Consider the following 17,665-nt stretch of genomic DNA (forward strand, 5'->3'; position numbering starts at 1 on the left):
TGATGCTATATTACAGCTCATTCTCCAACCAGGAAATGTAAAAACTGGTTTGAAACATTCAAATATTTTATATTTTTAAAAATAAGTATACAAACTGTACAATTGTTTTTCTACAACCCCATTTCCTGAAAAGTTGGGATTCTGTGTAAAATATGAATAAAAAGAGATTTGCAATCATTCATAAATCTCATAAATCAATATTTTAATCACAATAGAACATAGAAAACATAGCAAATGTTGAAAGAGTGTTGAGAGACATTTTGAAAAACCGCAACGTGTCCAAAAAAAGATGGAACTTTGGTAAGAAAAAAAAAAAAAAAAAAGGCTGGAAAAGTGACTGGCGCTGAAAAGAAACATTTAGAGGAGCATGCTGCAACTAATTGTGGTAATTGGTAACAGGTCAGCAACAAGGTTGGGTGTAAAAAAAAATAAAATAAAAAAAAAGAGCACCGAAGAGAGGCTAAGTCTCCAAGAAGTAAAGAACTGTGTTCACAAATTGGACTGAATATTCAAAAAATATAACATTGGTTTGAGATGTGCCATTCCTTGTATTCTCTATTTAATTTAGGTTGTATCTCAATATTAGTTCTCTCATGTTATTGTTGAATAAGACCTGTATGATTCAGATTATGCTGTATATTGCTGTAATTTTTCAAACTGTTGGTTGGTGAATGCACTTTGAAGAGTCGTGGAAATAAGCAGCTCTTATCGATACATACGTGCGTGTATAAATGAATTTTATGAATTATTTTCAAATTTCCTCATATGGTACCTGTCAAACTAACCAAACGTCATTCAAAAAATGCTTCACAAGCGATTGACAAACGCAGCTAGGGGACATAAAAACGAATTTGCAAGGCGTATGCGCTCAGAAGAATTTTGGGAGAGTGAAATAAATGTAACAATGAGGTAACATGGGATGAAAGAGCCAAACACAAAATAGGCAATAGGACATTTTACACAGAGATGAACACGTACAATGTTAGAAATTAAATCTTGGTATCTAATAAAAAAAAGATAATCGATTGGAAAAAAAACTGATAAAGGAACAGAGAGAATAGATTCGAAAAAAAAGTAAATTTTTCAAAAAGATAATGTGTCTTGTAGAAACAAAAATGAGACTTCTGTGTTGTTGTTTTTTTGTGACCCCAATGCGAGTAAAGGTCTCAGTAAGTCTAATTGCTGCGGTTATACAAATACTTGGGCACGTGCATCACAGGTAAATAAGCCCCTCCCCACATTAACGCAGCTCATTCCTGTGCGCGCCTCCTGACGCGTACTTCAACTTCTTCTCACTTTCACGCTGGCCTAATACAAAGGTATTTGCAAAAATGGAGGGCAATATAACAATCGTGGACGGTGACACCAAAGTTATCTCCGACTATTTCCCCGCAAGTCTGGTTTCTTTTTGGGAAGCTTCGGTCACCACCTGTTTCTCTCGTCACGCGGACAAACTTTGCGTCCCCGCTGGTCTCACCTTCGTTTCTGCGCTAATTTTACTGCTGTCGTGCCTTCTGTAAGTAAAGTCCTATTCTGGATTGACCCCCGTCATTTAAATGCGAAAGGTCTTGCATCCAATCCGATGTATCTGTTTAAGGGTCGTGTATCAGAGATGCAGATTTCCAGGGGAGTATGCCGGAGAAACCGTCATAGTCCTCTACTGCCTCCTCGGTGACCTGTGCAGCACAGTGGGAGCCATTCTGTCCAAGCAGCTGCCCATACAGGTATTATGATTTGACTAAAGTAGTTTTTATCTGTTGCATGTAGTGGCCTGGTGTCATTTCTTTCTCTCCCTCTAGATTTTCATGAGTGCTTTTACTGCCGTGATGGATGTGGTGAATTGCCTCATGTGCTGCATCCCTGTGTTCCTGTGCTGGAACTCAACAGCACGTAAGTTGGGAGCAAATGTTACAATCCCTTGACAATTCCACGACCTGACAATGTAAGTGCAACAACTTAGCACAGATGCATGTGTAAATATTGGCATCCAAGATGCCACACACTTTAGGCAAAATGGATAGTAAACTTATCAGAGAACCTCTACAGATAACCACACAAATGAACAGAGAATATGTTGTAACTCTGTCGAAGCTCAGCCATGTTCCCTGCTGTTCTCCCTCAGAAAGGAGACTGAGGATGGCGAAGAAGCGCAGAAGGCAGCATCTCCTGGCTGTGGGTGTCTTGATGGTGGTTGCAGGAGGTTTCCTGAAGTCCAGAGTTGATGATATTCCACCAGCCGAGCCTGTCAGAGGGAGAGGACTGCTGCGAGTCCTTCTGCAAGTCTCCAGCTGGAGTCCTTTTATGGTGTGGTTGCACAGTGTGTTTAAATATGTGCGATGTGTTGTTTTTCTGTAGACACACTGTGTGCACTTAAACTCAACTCATCATTTTCTAAAGTGCTGAATAATGTTTTCTTTAGATGGTCAGATTTAATGGCACCAGTTTTTCAGTGTGGATACAGATTAATTCTGATATCCATATATTATAGCACACATGATAACTCTACCCTGTTTTTTCTAAAGGACAACGGTGAAATTCTTGGTTACACCCTCGGACTGCTGTCCCTTCTCATTGCCTGTACTTCCAGGTTCCCTGCACTCTGTAAAGCGGTAAGTGACAAACAACACACTGGGGTCAGAGCCAAGATAATTAAATCTCTATGGTGTCCAATCGAGAGTTGATTGCATTTACTTCCCTTTAGAAGAGAGGACAGAAGTTGGCCAAGGCCTACATTTCCTCCAGATTGCTGTGCTCACTGTCTGGTACCCTCTACACCGTGGCTATTCTCCTTTATGACACTCATTTTGGGTTTCTTATGAGAGTTATGCCGTGGCTTCTGTCATCAATTGGCTGTGTCTCCCTAGACCTGCTTGTATCCTTGCATGGCACTGTATGATCACATTGTATTCTCTCTGTTTGGAGGGTAGCTTGATTAACTATCGTATCCTATCGATGACAGCTCAGATGTTTAAATCAGAAGTTATAAACAACAAATTGAGCAGGTGGAGGGTAATGCAACGCCAGATGCAACCTAAATATTGTACATTTTCTTTTAAAAAGCTGATTTCAGGGAAGCTCAGTACACCAAACTACCAGAGGACTAGAGTGAACTATAACTGGATTTTTGATGTTTTGTTTGAATGTCGAAAAACAGTACAGAGGTTTGATTCGTTGGCTTTTAACCCAGCACTGTCAGATTTTAGTCATCCACTGGTGCAAGAGAAGAACCAGGCAGCGGTCGACGAGACTTTCTCCGGACACGGAGAGCCTTTTGAGTGGTTCAGGTGTCCAAACTGAGGATCTCGCTGTCCTGGAGCGACAGAGAAAACAGCAAATACCATCGTCAGCACAAACAAAAGTGAGTTTATTTTGTTGTTATTGCTGCTATCACTTCTTTAAGAAGCTTTGATGTCATGAAACGTCCCAACTAACTTAGTGACTTGTATCTACCGTAAAGTTAAGCCCAAAATTATTCATAAGTGATTTTTTTTTTGCTTGGCCAATAGGATTCCTCTGGCTGGAGATGAGCTAAACGAGTGACAAATGATAGTAAGACACGAGATGTTAATGACAGATTTTGCATATCTTTACTTAAGTGACTAAGAAATGGCATTCCATTCTTTTTTTTACCCGACATGGTGAGGACCCTTGGACAGTTTAAAATAAAAAAGACTTCATTAAAACTGTAAGTGGATAACATCAGGTAGTGTGCAGTAAAACATGTCCTTCGTATTCCAATAAGACAATAATTTAAAACACACAATCAATCAAGGCAAGGCAAGGCAATTTTATTTATAGAGCACAATTCATACACAGGGCAATTCAAAGTGCTTTACAGCTACATAAAATCACAAGAAGGCAATAAAACCATTAAAAAGGAATTAAAAAAATAAAAGACAGAAATTTAAAACCCATTAAAATAATCATTAAGTAATTAAAAAGTGAAGAGTGCAGATAAAATACTTTCAGGTGTCATATGCACAGCTAAATAGAACTGTTTTCAGCCTGGATTTAAACATTGTCAGAGTTGAGGCCTGTCTCACATCTTCTGGAAGACTGTTCCAGATTTTAGGGGCATAAAACTGAAACGCAGCCTCACCTTGTTTAGTCCTGACTCTGGGCACCAGCAGGAGACCCCTCCCTGAGGTTCTCAGAGCCCGAGTCTGTTCATATGGCTCTAACATGTCAGAGATGTACTTTGGCGCTTGACCGTGAAGAGACTTGTACACAAGCAGAGCTGTTTTAAAGTCTATTCTCTGAGCGACAGGAAGCCAGTGCAGAGACCTGAGCACTGGACTAATATGGTCGTATTTCCTGGTTCTAGTCAGGACTCGAGCAGCAGCGTTCTGGATGTACTGCAGCTGTCTTATAGCCCGTTTAGAGAGCCCAGTGAGCAGGGCATTACAGTAGTCTAACCTGCTGGAGACAAACGCATGGATCAGTCTCTCTAAGTCTGGTTTAGACACTATTCCTTTGATTCTGGCAATGTTTTTTAGATGGTAAAAAGCTGCTGATGTTACAGATTTAATGTGGCTGTTAAAGTTCAGGTCTGAGTCCAATATTACCCCGAGATTTCTAACTTGATAGTTAGGTTTTAGAGAGAGAGTCTCAAGGTGACTGATAACACTTTCTCTTTGTTTCTGTGGGCCACAGACAATGATTTCAGTTTTGTCTGAGTTTAGCTGGAGGAAATTGTTTTGCATCCACACACTGATCTGTTCGATGCAGCGACACAGTGTATCTACAGGCCCGTGTTCTCCTGCCGTCAGTGACACGTAGATCTGAGTGTCATCTGCATAGTTGTGGTAGGACACATTATAGCTGCGTATTAGCTGGCCTAGTGGAAGCATGTACAGATTGAACAATACGGGTCCCAGGATTGACCCCTGGGGAACCCCACAGGTCATAGCCATTTGGTCCGAGACACAGTTACCAATTTCAACAAAATATTTCCTGTCCTCCAGATAGGACTTGAACCAGTTTAAAGCACGACCAGAGATTCCCACCCAGTCTTCTAACCTCTGTAATAAGATCGCATGGTCAACTGTGTCAAAGGCAGCACTCAGGTCCAGCAGAACTAAGACTGTGACTCTACTTGCATCTGTGTTCAGGTGGATGTCATTTGTCACCTTGATCAGAGCTGTCTCAGTGCTGTGGTGGGGCCTAAAGCCTGATTGGAAAGTATCAAAAGCATTGTTAGACAGGAGAAAGTCACTAAGCTGTTGGTATACAACTTTTTCAAGGACTTTGCCTAAGAATGGCAGGTTTGATATGGGCCGGTAGTTGTTCAGTACTGTGGCATCAAGATTGCTCTTCTTTAGAAGAGGCTTAATGACAGCAGTTTTTAAGGCCTTTGGAAATGTTCCAGTCTGGAGTGAGATGTTGACTAGATGAGCGAGTTGTGGTAACAAACTGCTCAGCACAGACTTTAGGAATCTAGTGGGCAACTCATCAAGGCAGCACGTTGATGAACTCAGACTGCAGATGGTCTCTTCGACTGTTTTGTCAGTAACAGGTGTGAAATGTGTCAGCTCTAGGTGTCTTGCTGGCTGCAGAGTAGTTATTTGTGTTGTGGAAATTATTGCATTTTTAATGCCTTGAACTTTGTCATTAAAGAATATTGCAAACTCATTACACTTGGATGTAGAAATGAGTTCTAAAGGCAGTGAAACTGGAGGGTTTGTTAATCTGTTTACTGTAGCAAACAGGACACGAGAGTTGTTACTGCAGTTTTTGATGATTTCAGAAAAATAACTCTCCCTTGTTCTACGCAAAGTCTGGTTGAACACACATAGCTTTTCTTTGTAAGTCTCATAATGAACCTGGAGCTTTGACTTGCGCCATTTCCGTTCGGCTCTCCGGCACTCCCTTTTCTGTGCCCTGACCGACTCTTCTTTCCTCCATGGCGCCCTTTGCCTACTTTTAACCATTCTAACCTTGACAGGAGCAATGGTATCCAAAACATTTAAGAGACTTGATGTGTAAGAGTTCAACAGATCATCAACATCAGAACACAGGGTGTTCTCAAACCTAATCATTTCCATAAACTGTGTCCCTGTTCTGTCATTTATGAGTCTTCCCCGAACAACTGCAGACCCAGCTGGTGTTTTGGGTAAAGTAGATAGGTCGAAGAAAACACAGAAATGATCAGATAAAGCAACATCAACGACATTCACGTTTGAAATAACAATACCCCTTGAAATGAGCACATCTAGAGTGTGCCCTCTGTTGTGGGTGGGCTCAGTCACATGCTGAGTTAGACCAAACATTTCAAGGACAGCAGTGAGCTCTTTAGCTTCCTTGTTATGCGCTACGTCCACATGCACATTCAAGTCCCCTGTTATGACTAAACAGTCAAAAGCAGTGCACACAATTGAAAGTAGTTCAGTAAAATCATCAATAAAACAATTCTGTGGTGGTTTATAAATGGTGATATAAAGTATGGAAGATTGTTTTATCTCCATTTTGAATGACACATACTCAAATGATGAAAAAAACCCAAATGACAACTTGTGGGTGGGTATATTGTCCCTAAACATGGCACAAACACCCCCACCCCTCTGGTTTTCTCGTGTTTCAGACACAAAATTGAAGTGAGGTGGACTAGACTCAATCAGGACTGCATTTGCTGTGTTTTTGTCGAGCCACGTCTCAGTTAAAAACATAAAATCAAGATTGTGAGAGGAAATAAAACTATTAATTAAGAATGATTTGTTACTTAAAGATCTGACATTGAGTACTGCGTGTTTGAGATTAGTTATAGTTGAACTGGATGCTGTGTTCTTGCAAGGGATATGGATAAGATTTCTCTGATTGGACAGTCTGATTGTCCCTCTCTTCACTCCATCCTTGGACCTCTGGTTGAGATGGTGTTTACCAACACAGAGGCCCTTAGTGTCCTAGACAACAGCATTGACGCTGTTGGAAATGACAGCTGTGGGCACCGGTGATGGGGGCCAAGCTGGGGGGGCTTTGGTCGATGGAGTAGGCTGGGGAGGGAGAGGGGCTCGATGCTTCTTTGAGGATAGAATTCTTGATCTTGCCATGTTTGGCGTGAGAGGAACCATTTTAATCCCCGATTTCACCAAGCTTTCAAGGTGATCAGGAAATCTCCTGGGTGACGGTGGAGAAGAGAACGATGGTGAAACATCTCTGGAGGGTGTAGATGCAGCAGGTGGGTCCCAGGCCTGTGGTGAGGCCCGTGGTGAAGGCGATGGTGGAGCTGCTGAATCCTGTGTTCGGGATGCTGGAGGTGCTGCTGTGGCTGCTGTGGCTGAATCCTTTGCTGGGTCCTTGGGTGGCGAGGCAGGAGCTCTTCTCTGGCTCGTCTTCTCTCTCTGCGGCAGCACAGGACCCGGTCCTGGTCCTGGTCCTGGTCCTGGCCCTGGCCCCTTCTGATGCCTCAGAGCGTGGAGAAGATTATCCGTCAGTCGTCTCACTCCACCTCTGTTCAGGTGTGGGCCTTTTCTTTGAAAGAGATCATCTCTTTGCCAGAAAAGATTAAAGTTCTCGATGAAATGAGGTCCTCTGGACTCACAGACTTTGGACAGCCATGTGTTCAACTGAAGCAGCCGGCTGAATTTGTTGATCCTCCTGTCGATGTTTGGGAGAGGTCCACTTATGAATGTTGGTATTGTCACTTTATCAAGACTCTCAAACAGTTTCTCAAAGTCTTTTTTTAAGATTTCAGACTGATTCTCTCTGATGTCCACTGCACCCACGTGCACAATCAGCTGTTTCACCCCTTGGTGTTTTGCCAGTACCTCTGGTAGTAATCTTGTGATGTCAGAGACAGTGGCACTTGGATAGCTGCATGTAACCATTCTGTTTATGTTTATATTAGATATGGCTCCGTCTCCAAGCACAAGAGTATCTTTGACCTTGACACTCGACACAGTTTCTCTGTCCATCTGCTTCTTTGTACCGTCTCTCTGTCTGTTACACTCAGTCACATTTGGCTCTGACAGTGGTAAAAATCTGTTTGTTAACTTTATTCCGGGTGATGTTACATATTCTCTGTTGATACCAACAGTTTGACGATTCTTCGGCTTTGCACCAAGTCCATCATACGTGCCTTTACAGAGTCTTGGAAAAGACACAGTATCATTTAGCTTTAAGTTGGAGGTAGCAGTTTTTTCACCCTTTCCTTTGGAAGTAAATGTGGACTTCTTACCACTGGATTCCATTGGGAGCGTTTCATGAAGTCCCATTTCAGTTTCTATGGCAAAAATCCTTACTTGTAGCGCCCAAATTTCTTGTTGATATATCCGACAGCTTTCACAGGGCATGTTGAAAGGATTGTAGTCGCTGGCTCGTCAGATAAGATGTAAAAAGAATAAAAATGATTTTAAAAAGTCTTGGTTCACTTAAAAGAAAAAGAATAAAATTATATCCAAGACTTGTGGAAAGAAGTAAAATGATTTAAAAGCAAATAAAGCGATAAGCAGCAGGAGGAAGCAGAGACACGTCTGCACTCTTCAGAAGCAGGAAGCAATCAGTCAATCAGTGGTTGACATCATCGACATGTTGGAGTGGCTCAGCCTGAGTCCCTGACCCAATTCATACCAAAAATCAGTGTATAGAGGGAAAGATCAGTGATGACAAGAAAAACCTCCAATTTCAAAGACCTGGAGATTATTAATGAGGAGCGATGATCGCCAAATCCCAGTCAAGACATGTAAAAAGCTTGCTTTGCAGTTACAAAAACCATTTGATTGCAGTAAAAACAAATAAAGGCTTTACCACCGATTGCTGAGAAAGAGCACGCAACATGCCGAACTTGGGATTTTTGTAATAATTGTAACAAATAATTTTTTTTTTTCTCTTACTTTATCTCAAGACTTTTGTCTCTTACACTCTTTCCAACCTGTAGAAACCTTCTACATCAAACATTCTGGGCGTAACTGTATGTCATTTACACAAATCTGTGCTAATTTGATTTGTTTATTGTTTTTTTTACTAATGTCTTGGATTGAATATTACAGTATTCAACCTTTTCCTCAAAGACAAAAAATGCCCAGAAGATGACTGAGATGGGCCACTACATGGATGTGAGTTTTCAACCTGCAAGAAAAGTAAGCTGATAAAGGCTTTTGCCACACACTCATAGCAATAGCAGCTAATGTAATCTTTATATGAAATCTTCCCCTCTAGTTGTCTTAAAGTGCTTTTTTGTTTCCCCCCCTCCAAGCAAATGTCCCTTAAAGAAGTGACATTGTCGAAGGAAGGTGTGCGTGACGGTATTCTCCATAAGGTGGTGCGAGTAATCAGAGTGGACAGCCTCTGCTCCTCAGATATGTCCTACGACTCGTCCCCAGTCAGCTCTGATCTTGAGGTGGGTTGGACTGTGTTGTGGAAATCACTTTAATATGAAATCAGCTTAAGCGAACCAACATGTCATAGCAGAAATGCAAATGGCATCTAATACAAGATAATGTTTTTTGAGCCAGTGAGTTATCAACCATGTCGAAGCAGAGCAGCAGAATTCATCTGAATTCATCAAAAAGTTTTGATTTTGCCAGTTGTCTTTAAATTATGTCGATTTACAGGGAATTTTTCAATCCGCCAGTCATAATATTATCACGAATAATATTGTTTTTGACAAATTTGATTACTAAAAAAAAATCTAAGTATATTGAGATAACTCCCAAGTCTGTGAACAAATAAAGCCACAATGTGCACTTTGGACAATATGCCACTAGGTGGAGACGGCATACGGAAATAAGAGAGCACGGCTGCCATGATAATATGAATGATTTTCATTTCTGATTTACTGCTTCTGCTTGTGTCATGTCACCTCCAGTGAACTGTTGTGATGACGGCGGTCTGCACCATTTGTGGCCTTTTTATGAACCCTGAAGTTTATCGTAAGGAGCAAGTCGAGACTGATGCTATTTAATGAATTTTGGACAAACTCGAGGGATTTGTTGTTTTAGAATTAATCTTGTTTGAATTGTGGTCTCACATGTATGTGCTAAAAATGGGCATCAAGACTATTGCTTTAGTGCTTCTGGATTTTCTTATTAACATAATGGTATATATTATGAGGAATTGTATTTACTTGTCTTGGGGGCAGCCGAGAGAGGTTTTTGTGAGAAGAAAACAGTCAGCATGTTCTTGGTTGAATGATGCGACGTGTGCATGTGGGTAAAAGAGCAGGGTGGACCAGGGATTGTAATTTAACTTTCCCCCACAGTGTGCTTTGTGCCTAAAAATCAAATATTGGCAACACAGCAAAACGAGTCCTGTTTTAGACGGTATTTATATAATTTTCCCTCTTTGAAATGTATAGTTGGAGAATGCAAGGGGGGGTGAAATGAAAAGGTTTTTTTTTTCTCCTTTTTCTTTTTAAGGCCTTGAAGCTCATAAGCAGAAGAGAAACTCCCTTACTGTGCTTTAGTGGAAATCCAGTCTATGGAGGATGTCATTTAATCAGAAACAAAGGCAAATGGTGCAAGCACAAACAATTGCTGGTTGATATTGTTCACCAAACAGGAAAAAGCAATTGACCTGAATGCCCTTAGCTCATTTTTGTTGTTAGAGAAGTAAAAGGGATTTAGCAAGTGCTCCAAATGAGCTGTGAGAATGTATTTTATGTTGGGCAGCATGTAACTTCTCAGCTGTGAATTTTTCTTTCCAAATTAATCTAATCTCAACTTTCATTGGTTGATCAAGATCTGTTAGCTCTGGCAACACAGCATTAGTTCCCAAATATTAAGTGTGTTGAGGGCAGCTCAAGCTAAGCGTGTAAACTCACACCGGCAAGCTCTTGTGATCAATGTTGAACAGAGATCTTTAGTCAGTTATTGTTTAATCAGAGACCTGAATTCCAGGGTTAATTCCATGGCTAGACCCTCTCTGACACCCTTTCTTATTGTTTGTCAGAATTAACAGACACTGTTTACTTGGTTATATAAGAGAAAGATAGTTTCCTCACAAGTTGACGCTGTGTGTAATGTTTACTCTCCACCAAATGATATGTGAGACTGTTACTTTTTAATTTGGTTGCAGTGCATCTGTTACATGGAAGCCCAGAGGTTAACTAACCTGCTTGAAAGAAAACTGAGAACGAAGAGAAAGGGGCCACGATATTTCTACATCAAGTATGTGCCCACGTGTGCTGCCCTTGAAACTGAACGGTGACTTTGGCCAGCAGCTTGAAATCTCTATTGTCCCGTGTGTTTCGTGCACATTTCTGCTGAGTGCTGGTTCTTGGCTGGGGTGAAGCTGAGGGGTACAGTGCTGGGTGGACTTGTTTAAGATTTGACATGTGGTCCAATTGTTCTTTTGTAAAAAAGAAAAAAAAAAAATCTTTGATTAAAGACCATTGCTGGGCTGGGTCCGTCTGCCTAGGAAGTGGTGCAAAATGTTTGCCTCGTCTATAGGGGGTCAGTGCTGCCCCCTGCTATTTCGGGAGATGTTTATGGTCTCTTGTGTGATGCCTGCTGGCCAGGAATTTCAACCGTGTGTGAACAATACTAAACCTCTTGTATTGTACACGTTCAGTTAATACTCCCATGGAGTTAAACAAAACAGTTAAACATACTTTATGGATTTTTTAACATTACAACTACCTTAGTGAAATGGGACGAGGACCAGGGCTTCAGAAAAGTCCTATTGCTTATCATAGTGCTCAGATAGAGAAGCGCTAACTGAGACATATTTGCAAAAGTGGCTGAGCGAACAACTGCTTAATAATGGACCAGCATTACATAATGGAACAAGTGTTCCTTTCCAAACAGTTCCTACATGTGTAATTTTTTGTGTGAAGGAGGGCACATATTGCAGAGGCCGTCTGTATTCCTTTCAAACATTTCACACCGTTCTGCCGAGATAAATCAAGCTGTCACATACCATGAAACGCAGCAGTATGGCAGAGTAGAAAGCAAGAAGGATAGATGTCATGCAGGTTTTGAAAGGATTAATTCACACGCCACTATTTGATACGTTCTGTCTGAAGTTATCTTTTTTTTGGATGGTGTTCAAGATGTCTTAGATAAGTAATGCTACAGCCGTACTGAACTATTGGAGGACATAATGTATAATATCTTCTGAATAAATGCAAATCAACCATTTTTATGTAACCAGAGGATTTCCAATATAATGTGCTGCAAAAATAATTCTTGGCACCCTTTTGAGCTACCCAGCACCCTCAAAATAGTTTTTCTTAATGATGAAGAGAGTTGTCCATATCTATGTGGAAGACATTTGGAAATTTCTGTTTCAAGATTATTGTCAAGGGGTTTCATAGATGTAACACTTTTAAGAAATCTGTGTGGGTTGGTGCATCTTTTGAAGAAAAAACAGTGAAAAGCTTCAGGCTGACTTGGAAACATCTGGGGTGGCTTGTTTCAGCCTGTATTATGCACTGAACCAAGTAGAGTTCTGTATTTGAAAGCCAAGTTGAATAGAACCAATGAAAGAAAGGCAAAAAAAAAGAGGAAAGATTAGCGCTTGCAAAAGTCTTCCCAGATAAGCCTCAGTGTTGCTGGGGTAATGTTCTAGGGTCAGAGGTTCAACAAAAAGTAATGTGGCAGAAAGTACCAGCAGATGGCATGACGCTTCTAGGAGTCTACAAAAACAATTTTCTATGTATTTATTGATTTTAATTATAGGCTGCTATTTTTGATAAAACAAAACTGTATCATTTGTATTTATTTCTCAGGATATTGTAAACTCTGTATTTATTGTTCAGGGATGCCAAAAATTCTAACCAGGATTGTAGCTACTTATTACGCCGCATATAAACTTAGCAGACTACTACGTTACATAACATCACCCTTCTACTGTAATTTTCCATTTTCCAGTGGGATTTTGGAGCAGCCATTTCACAATGGAGTAAACCAGCAGCAAAACCACAGGAGGGGGATGAGTTTCCCCTTCAAGACTGGCCAACAAACCCCAAACCCTTCAACATCTGCATGCGCTCCATGTCTGAACTCCCACAGAAAACTCCGACTGCAACAAATGAGAGTGGCTCTGCTGTAAGCTGAACGTTCCTTCGACCACGTCTGGCCCTACAACTTGTGAATTAATAAAAGCGTAAACAGTGACCTGTTATTTGTCATTTCATTGCCTGTTTTAAAGCGCTGTTTCCTCAACAGACAAGTGTTGGGGAAATGATGCTGAAGGGTTTTGGTCTTTAAGTGGATTGTGCTGATTTGTCTCCAACCATTACAGTAAACATTGAGTCCTGTGAAAACTTTCATCTGCTGCGAGGGTTTTACAGAAAAAAATCTTCCCTAATAAAACACATTTACTCCCCCTGCGGCCATTTAAGGTTATTGGGTCATATCCTGTATTTTGCTCGTCGTCCAGGGTTATCAGGGCTGGACTGGGAAAAGGGCCGGCAGAGCAGATAAGCACCAGACTAGACGGCCAGGGCTTGCCAATCATTCAACGGACCTCTGTCCATCAGCTGGCTCTTTGGCTTTACGGGATGATGCTGGAACAACATTGCAGAGCATTTTTAACTGAACACACTTCCTAAAGCCTGATAACTAAACAATACACAGAATAGAGAAGAGATATGAACCGCACTGAACTCCTCCCTCTTACATTTCCTGAAATGACATATCTGTCTGAGAAAAATGACTGTGAAACAACTAACGACATGTAACAAAGCAATTGCTGATTTCAGCAATCCATATTAATGTAGCAGAACACTTTGCTCTGCCTGTAAACATGACCCAGTGGGTCGGCCGGGAGATAATTCTATGCTGGTCGTCAAATATTGTGTGATCTGATTTCATTGTTCAAATCTTTCCAAATGATTAAGTCAATGATTTTGTGCCAGCTATAAAACTAATAAATTAGGCAAACAAAGTTGGTGCCAAAAGTATGAAGACAGGTGGCCTGTGTTGTATAATAGGAGAAATTTGTGACGTTACGTATTGCCCACATATGTAGCGGGATCAATCATTACACAAAAGCTGTCAATTTAACAAACTTTTGTTGCAAAATGTGTTTCTTGAGCTTTCCTGGAGCATTTACTTCTAAACTATTTCAGTATTCAAACTATGACCCATCTTGAATGTACCAAAACACAAGTTGCTGTTTTAAGGAGTCTGAGTCCAAATGACAAATGCTTAACTAGCATTGCTCAATCTCTGGGCCTCATCTCTGTCCCTTCTGAGACCGGGCCAAAGAAAAACAAACTGAGTGTCAAACAAAAATGTGGAATTCTGTTTGCAAAGGTGGAGAAGGGCCTGGATTAACACATCTAAAGCAGCAATGGCGAGCAGGCCTTTCTGTTTTTCTTGGCCCGTGCGTCAGAGCTCACTCCACTGCAGAGGACGTGAAAGATGCAGGATGGTTTGAGCCTGCGGGACATTTTGTACACCTTGCAAGTTGGCCAGAAAGGGAGGAGGGATATGGAAAGGTGTTCAGGACAAACACAATAGTTAGAGTAAATATGATAAACCAGGAATAAATCAGAAACTAAACCTGTCATTAATCAATACATAGTTGTTACTAAATAACTTTCACTGGAATACAGGGTTATGTAAATGTGAGTTGTTTGACTACTTTTAAAAAGAGGGAGGATGATTTTACTTGTAAAGATCAGAAAAGTTTTCTCACCACATTAACACATATGGTGGTACAATCTAATACTGTCAATGGCTCTGGAAGGCTGATACAATATCTTGAACAAATGTGTTTGAACTTAGGCATTCAAATTGTGTAAGTTTGCACGTGTTCCTGGGCCTTTTGTTTTCCATTTTAAGCGCTTACACTTTCTGAATATTTAAGGCACTTTGATAAAACACTGCCGAAAGATGTTGGTAAGATGTTTGACCAATATTCTTCCGCCTGTGGACTGCAGTCAACCTATCAGCAAATAGAAAAAGCATCAATCGATATTTGTCAGATGTGTCCTGGTTACTTATACTAACTTTGGCCTGAAACTGCAACTGAAATTTTGGCATAATTGAAAAATCACTAATGTGGAAATAGTTTAACAGGAACAAAAATTCTTGAAACCGTTTGGCTTTCTTTCTTTTTCTTTTTCTTTTATTTTACAGAAAACACTTCTTTATGTGAAACCAAATGAAAGCTTTTGACAGTAACATTAATTAATGATAGAGTCTACCCTAATAACCCGCTCTTGATTAACTCTAAAACAGGCCCACAATAAACCCATAGTATTTTTTCAAGTTATTTTTTTCCAGGACAGTGTGTTTACTTCATTATAACCTCACCACTGTGTATTCTGAGGCGTAATTACATTCACATGGGATGGGTCTCGTTCTTCGTGGTCCTGCGTGATGTCACGATATGTCACTTCCTGCCGTCACACAGCCAGTTCAGAGCTATAGAGTAATACACTCTGAGCCAGTTCAGACCAGTTCACCGCTGCTGTAGTACTCAGTCTGTCTCAGTGAGCTGTCAACACACTGCTACTTTCCACTCCGGGTGTCTGCTCTGACAACATTTTTCAATTAAACTCTGTCCCGTTTTCTCTTCAGCGACGTTTTCCTTCAGATAACAGCTACTCTCTTCTCACTATGACTCGAAGGTGATCTTCAGAGTGTCCAGGTGGTTCTGGGTGAGTGTCTTACTCTGAGATATGTTCGCGGTTTGCCTTAATCGCTGTCATCATCACCCATGTGTCAATAGCTAACAAGCGCGGCTAAAGCTAAAGCGGTAACGTTGGCATTAAAGGTGCGTGTGTGGACGTCAGTCTCCTTCCTGTGGCTTTGGCAGTAAAAATAGCCAGTGTTGGTATTAAAACACAGCTCGCTCCAACAGTGAAAGGAATAGAAAGTAAGGGAAAGAGTGGGAGACACATGGACTAAGTAGGGGGCTATTATTGTAGCCTAGCTAACATTAGCCAGCTAGCAAACACCCAGCGATGTCTTATAATTTACCCGATGAGGCACTTCCCTGGCTTACTAGGGTTTTTTATCAATGATTCATTGTCAGCAGTTTGGCAGCTAACACTGTCTGGTGTTATCGTTTTTTGCTAACACGAGCATATGGAAAAGAAACACAGGCAAGTGTGACCCGATACAATTTGAACCTCTCATTTGGAGAAATCAGATTACACACATGTCATTATTGTTGCTGTTTTTTAACATTTTTGAATGGTTTGATAAAGTTATCCTTTACTCTCCGAGTTATCAGCAATTCTGCCTTACAGTAATTGTTGCCACCAGTACGTACGTGTAACGACTTGTGTCCATCGGGCACGACAGACCCCTTTCTCGCAGCTTCTTTGCTCTTAAACACCTGCCATCCGGAGCTAGTCTCCATCTTCTGAGTTTATTTAAACTGTTTGTAGCCCCAGTCATATGACGATTGACTTAATATGACTAGTTGCTTAATAGTGTTTGATGATATTGGATATTTAGAGGTTTTCTGAGGGAGGGAAATTGATAATTTCTGTGTAAACTCAAATGAACAATTCAAGTACATGATTCAACCGTATCTCTTCCTGACACAGCTTCACTATTGGCCACGTTTTTCAGTTCATGATAGCATCACTTTTCAATGACTTATTTACATAGCTTGTTACTTGAAAGTGTTTTCATTACATACAGCTTTGTACAGTAAAACACATGGAGTTTGGAGCCAAATGTACCAGAAAAGATATAAAAGAACTAAATTGAAGTGCCCAGATTTTGTGACAGCGTTGTTGTGATGGGGGCGATAGGTTGTGGATTAGAAAGCGCCACCAGATTGATAAACATTGGCACAATGTTATGTGTCTTCTGTTTGAATTTAATAGTACGAAAATTGCAAAAAGTATTTAGAACAGATGTTCTTTTTCTTGCATTACAAAATCTAATCTTTACAAATTATTTACCTTAGTTATACCTTTATATACCTTTATACTACATAAAGTTGTTGATAAAATTGGGAACCATACCTGTCCAGGAGCTCATGTTTAATTTCACATAGAAGATGTCATTTGACTTTCCTCCTGTTCAAACATATTTTACATCTGGCCCTATCTAAGATTGGTCAATCACTGCCGTCTATTTAATATGGAGCCTATTTTTTTATGATGAGACAATAAGAGGGGCGCCATAGAGACGCGTTGCTCAGTGTAAAGGCCCATGTTTCGCTGCTTTGATTGTTGGTCTGTACTTATACATGACGCCTGTTTCAAATCAAAAATAAACTGAGAGGTAAAAGACAGTTTCATGTTTGGGCGTTTGCCTGGTGATGCCGGTCTGTCTTATAAGAGTGAGTCTTTAAGGGCCCTAAAACTGTTGACTCTCTATAAACTGATAGACAGTTATTTTTATATATTTATATCACGGTGTGGCTGTCATGCCAGATTACATGATGCTTAAGGAAACCAAGCATCAACAAGGTATTTGACTCCATTAAAAAAAAAAAAAATGTCCTGGTTGAATTCCAGTTTCTTTGTTTTGCAGAAATATGAATCCTACAGAGGAGTTCAGGACAAATGTATTCAGTCTATTCACTTTTCTCTTTAGCTGTTAACAGAGACGGCAATGTTGGCTTGTATGCTTCATCTTGCATGTCCTCCATGCTGTGACGAGGCCTGCGAGATAAATATTTTTTGTAGTTTTGATGGGAAAATTACCTTGACGTTAAGAAGGATGACTTACAGACACGCATCGTTTTTTCTCTCTCTCTGCAGTCCATATCCATGTAGCGTTTCGCCCATTTTAGGATTCAGATGTTATATGTA

At 40.6% G+C, this 17,665-nt stretch overlaps 2 protein-coding genes across 3 annotated transcripts in view; both read left to right on the top strand.

The window, feature by feature from the left end:
- Positions 1-1,298: 1,298 nt before the first annotated feature.
- Positions 1,299-13,041, top strand: tmem44 (transmembrane protein 44). Its single transcript, XM_075484393.1, has 10 exons — positions 1,299-1,516; positions 1,598-1,724; positions 1,800-1,890; positions 2,123-2,304; positions 2,523-2,609; positions 2,702-2,872; positions 3,197-3,358; positions 8,985-9,074; positions 9,191-9,334; positions 12,807-13,041. The coding sequence occupies exons 1-10, from the start codon at positions 1,332-1,334 to the stop codon at positions 12,990-12,992; spliced, it is 1,425 nt and encodes a 474-aa protein (XP_075340508.1). The 5' UTR covers positions 1,299-1,331; the 3' UTR covers positions 12,993-13,041.
- Positions 13,042-15,301: 2,260 nt separating this feature from the next.
- atp13a3 (ATPase 13A3) overlaps positions 15,302-17,665 on the top strand; it is a 36,749-nt gene continuing 34,385 nt past the window's right edge. For both annotated transcript variants that reach the window (XM_075485516.1, XM_075485517.1), the window contains exon 1: positions 15,302-15,547. The gene's annotated coding sequence lies outside the window, so the exon portion shown is untranslated. The remainder of the gene's footprint in view (positions 15,548-17,665) is intronic.

This window comes from Odontesthes bonariensis, chromosome 15, assembly GCF_027942865.1.
Source record: "Odontesthes bonariensis isolate fOdoBon6 chromosome 15, fOdoBon6.hap1, whole genome shotgun sequence".
Classification (NCBI taxonomy): domain Eukaryota; kingdom Metazoa; phylum Chordata; class Actinopteri; order Atheriniformes; family Atherinopsidae; genus Odontesthes; species Odontesthes bonariensis.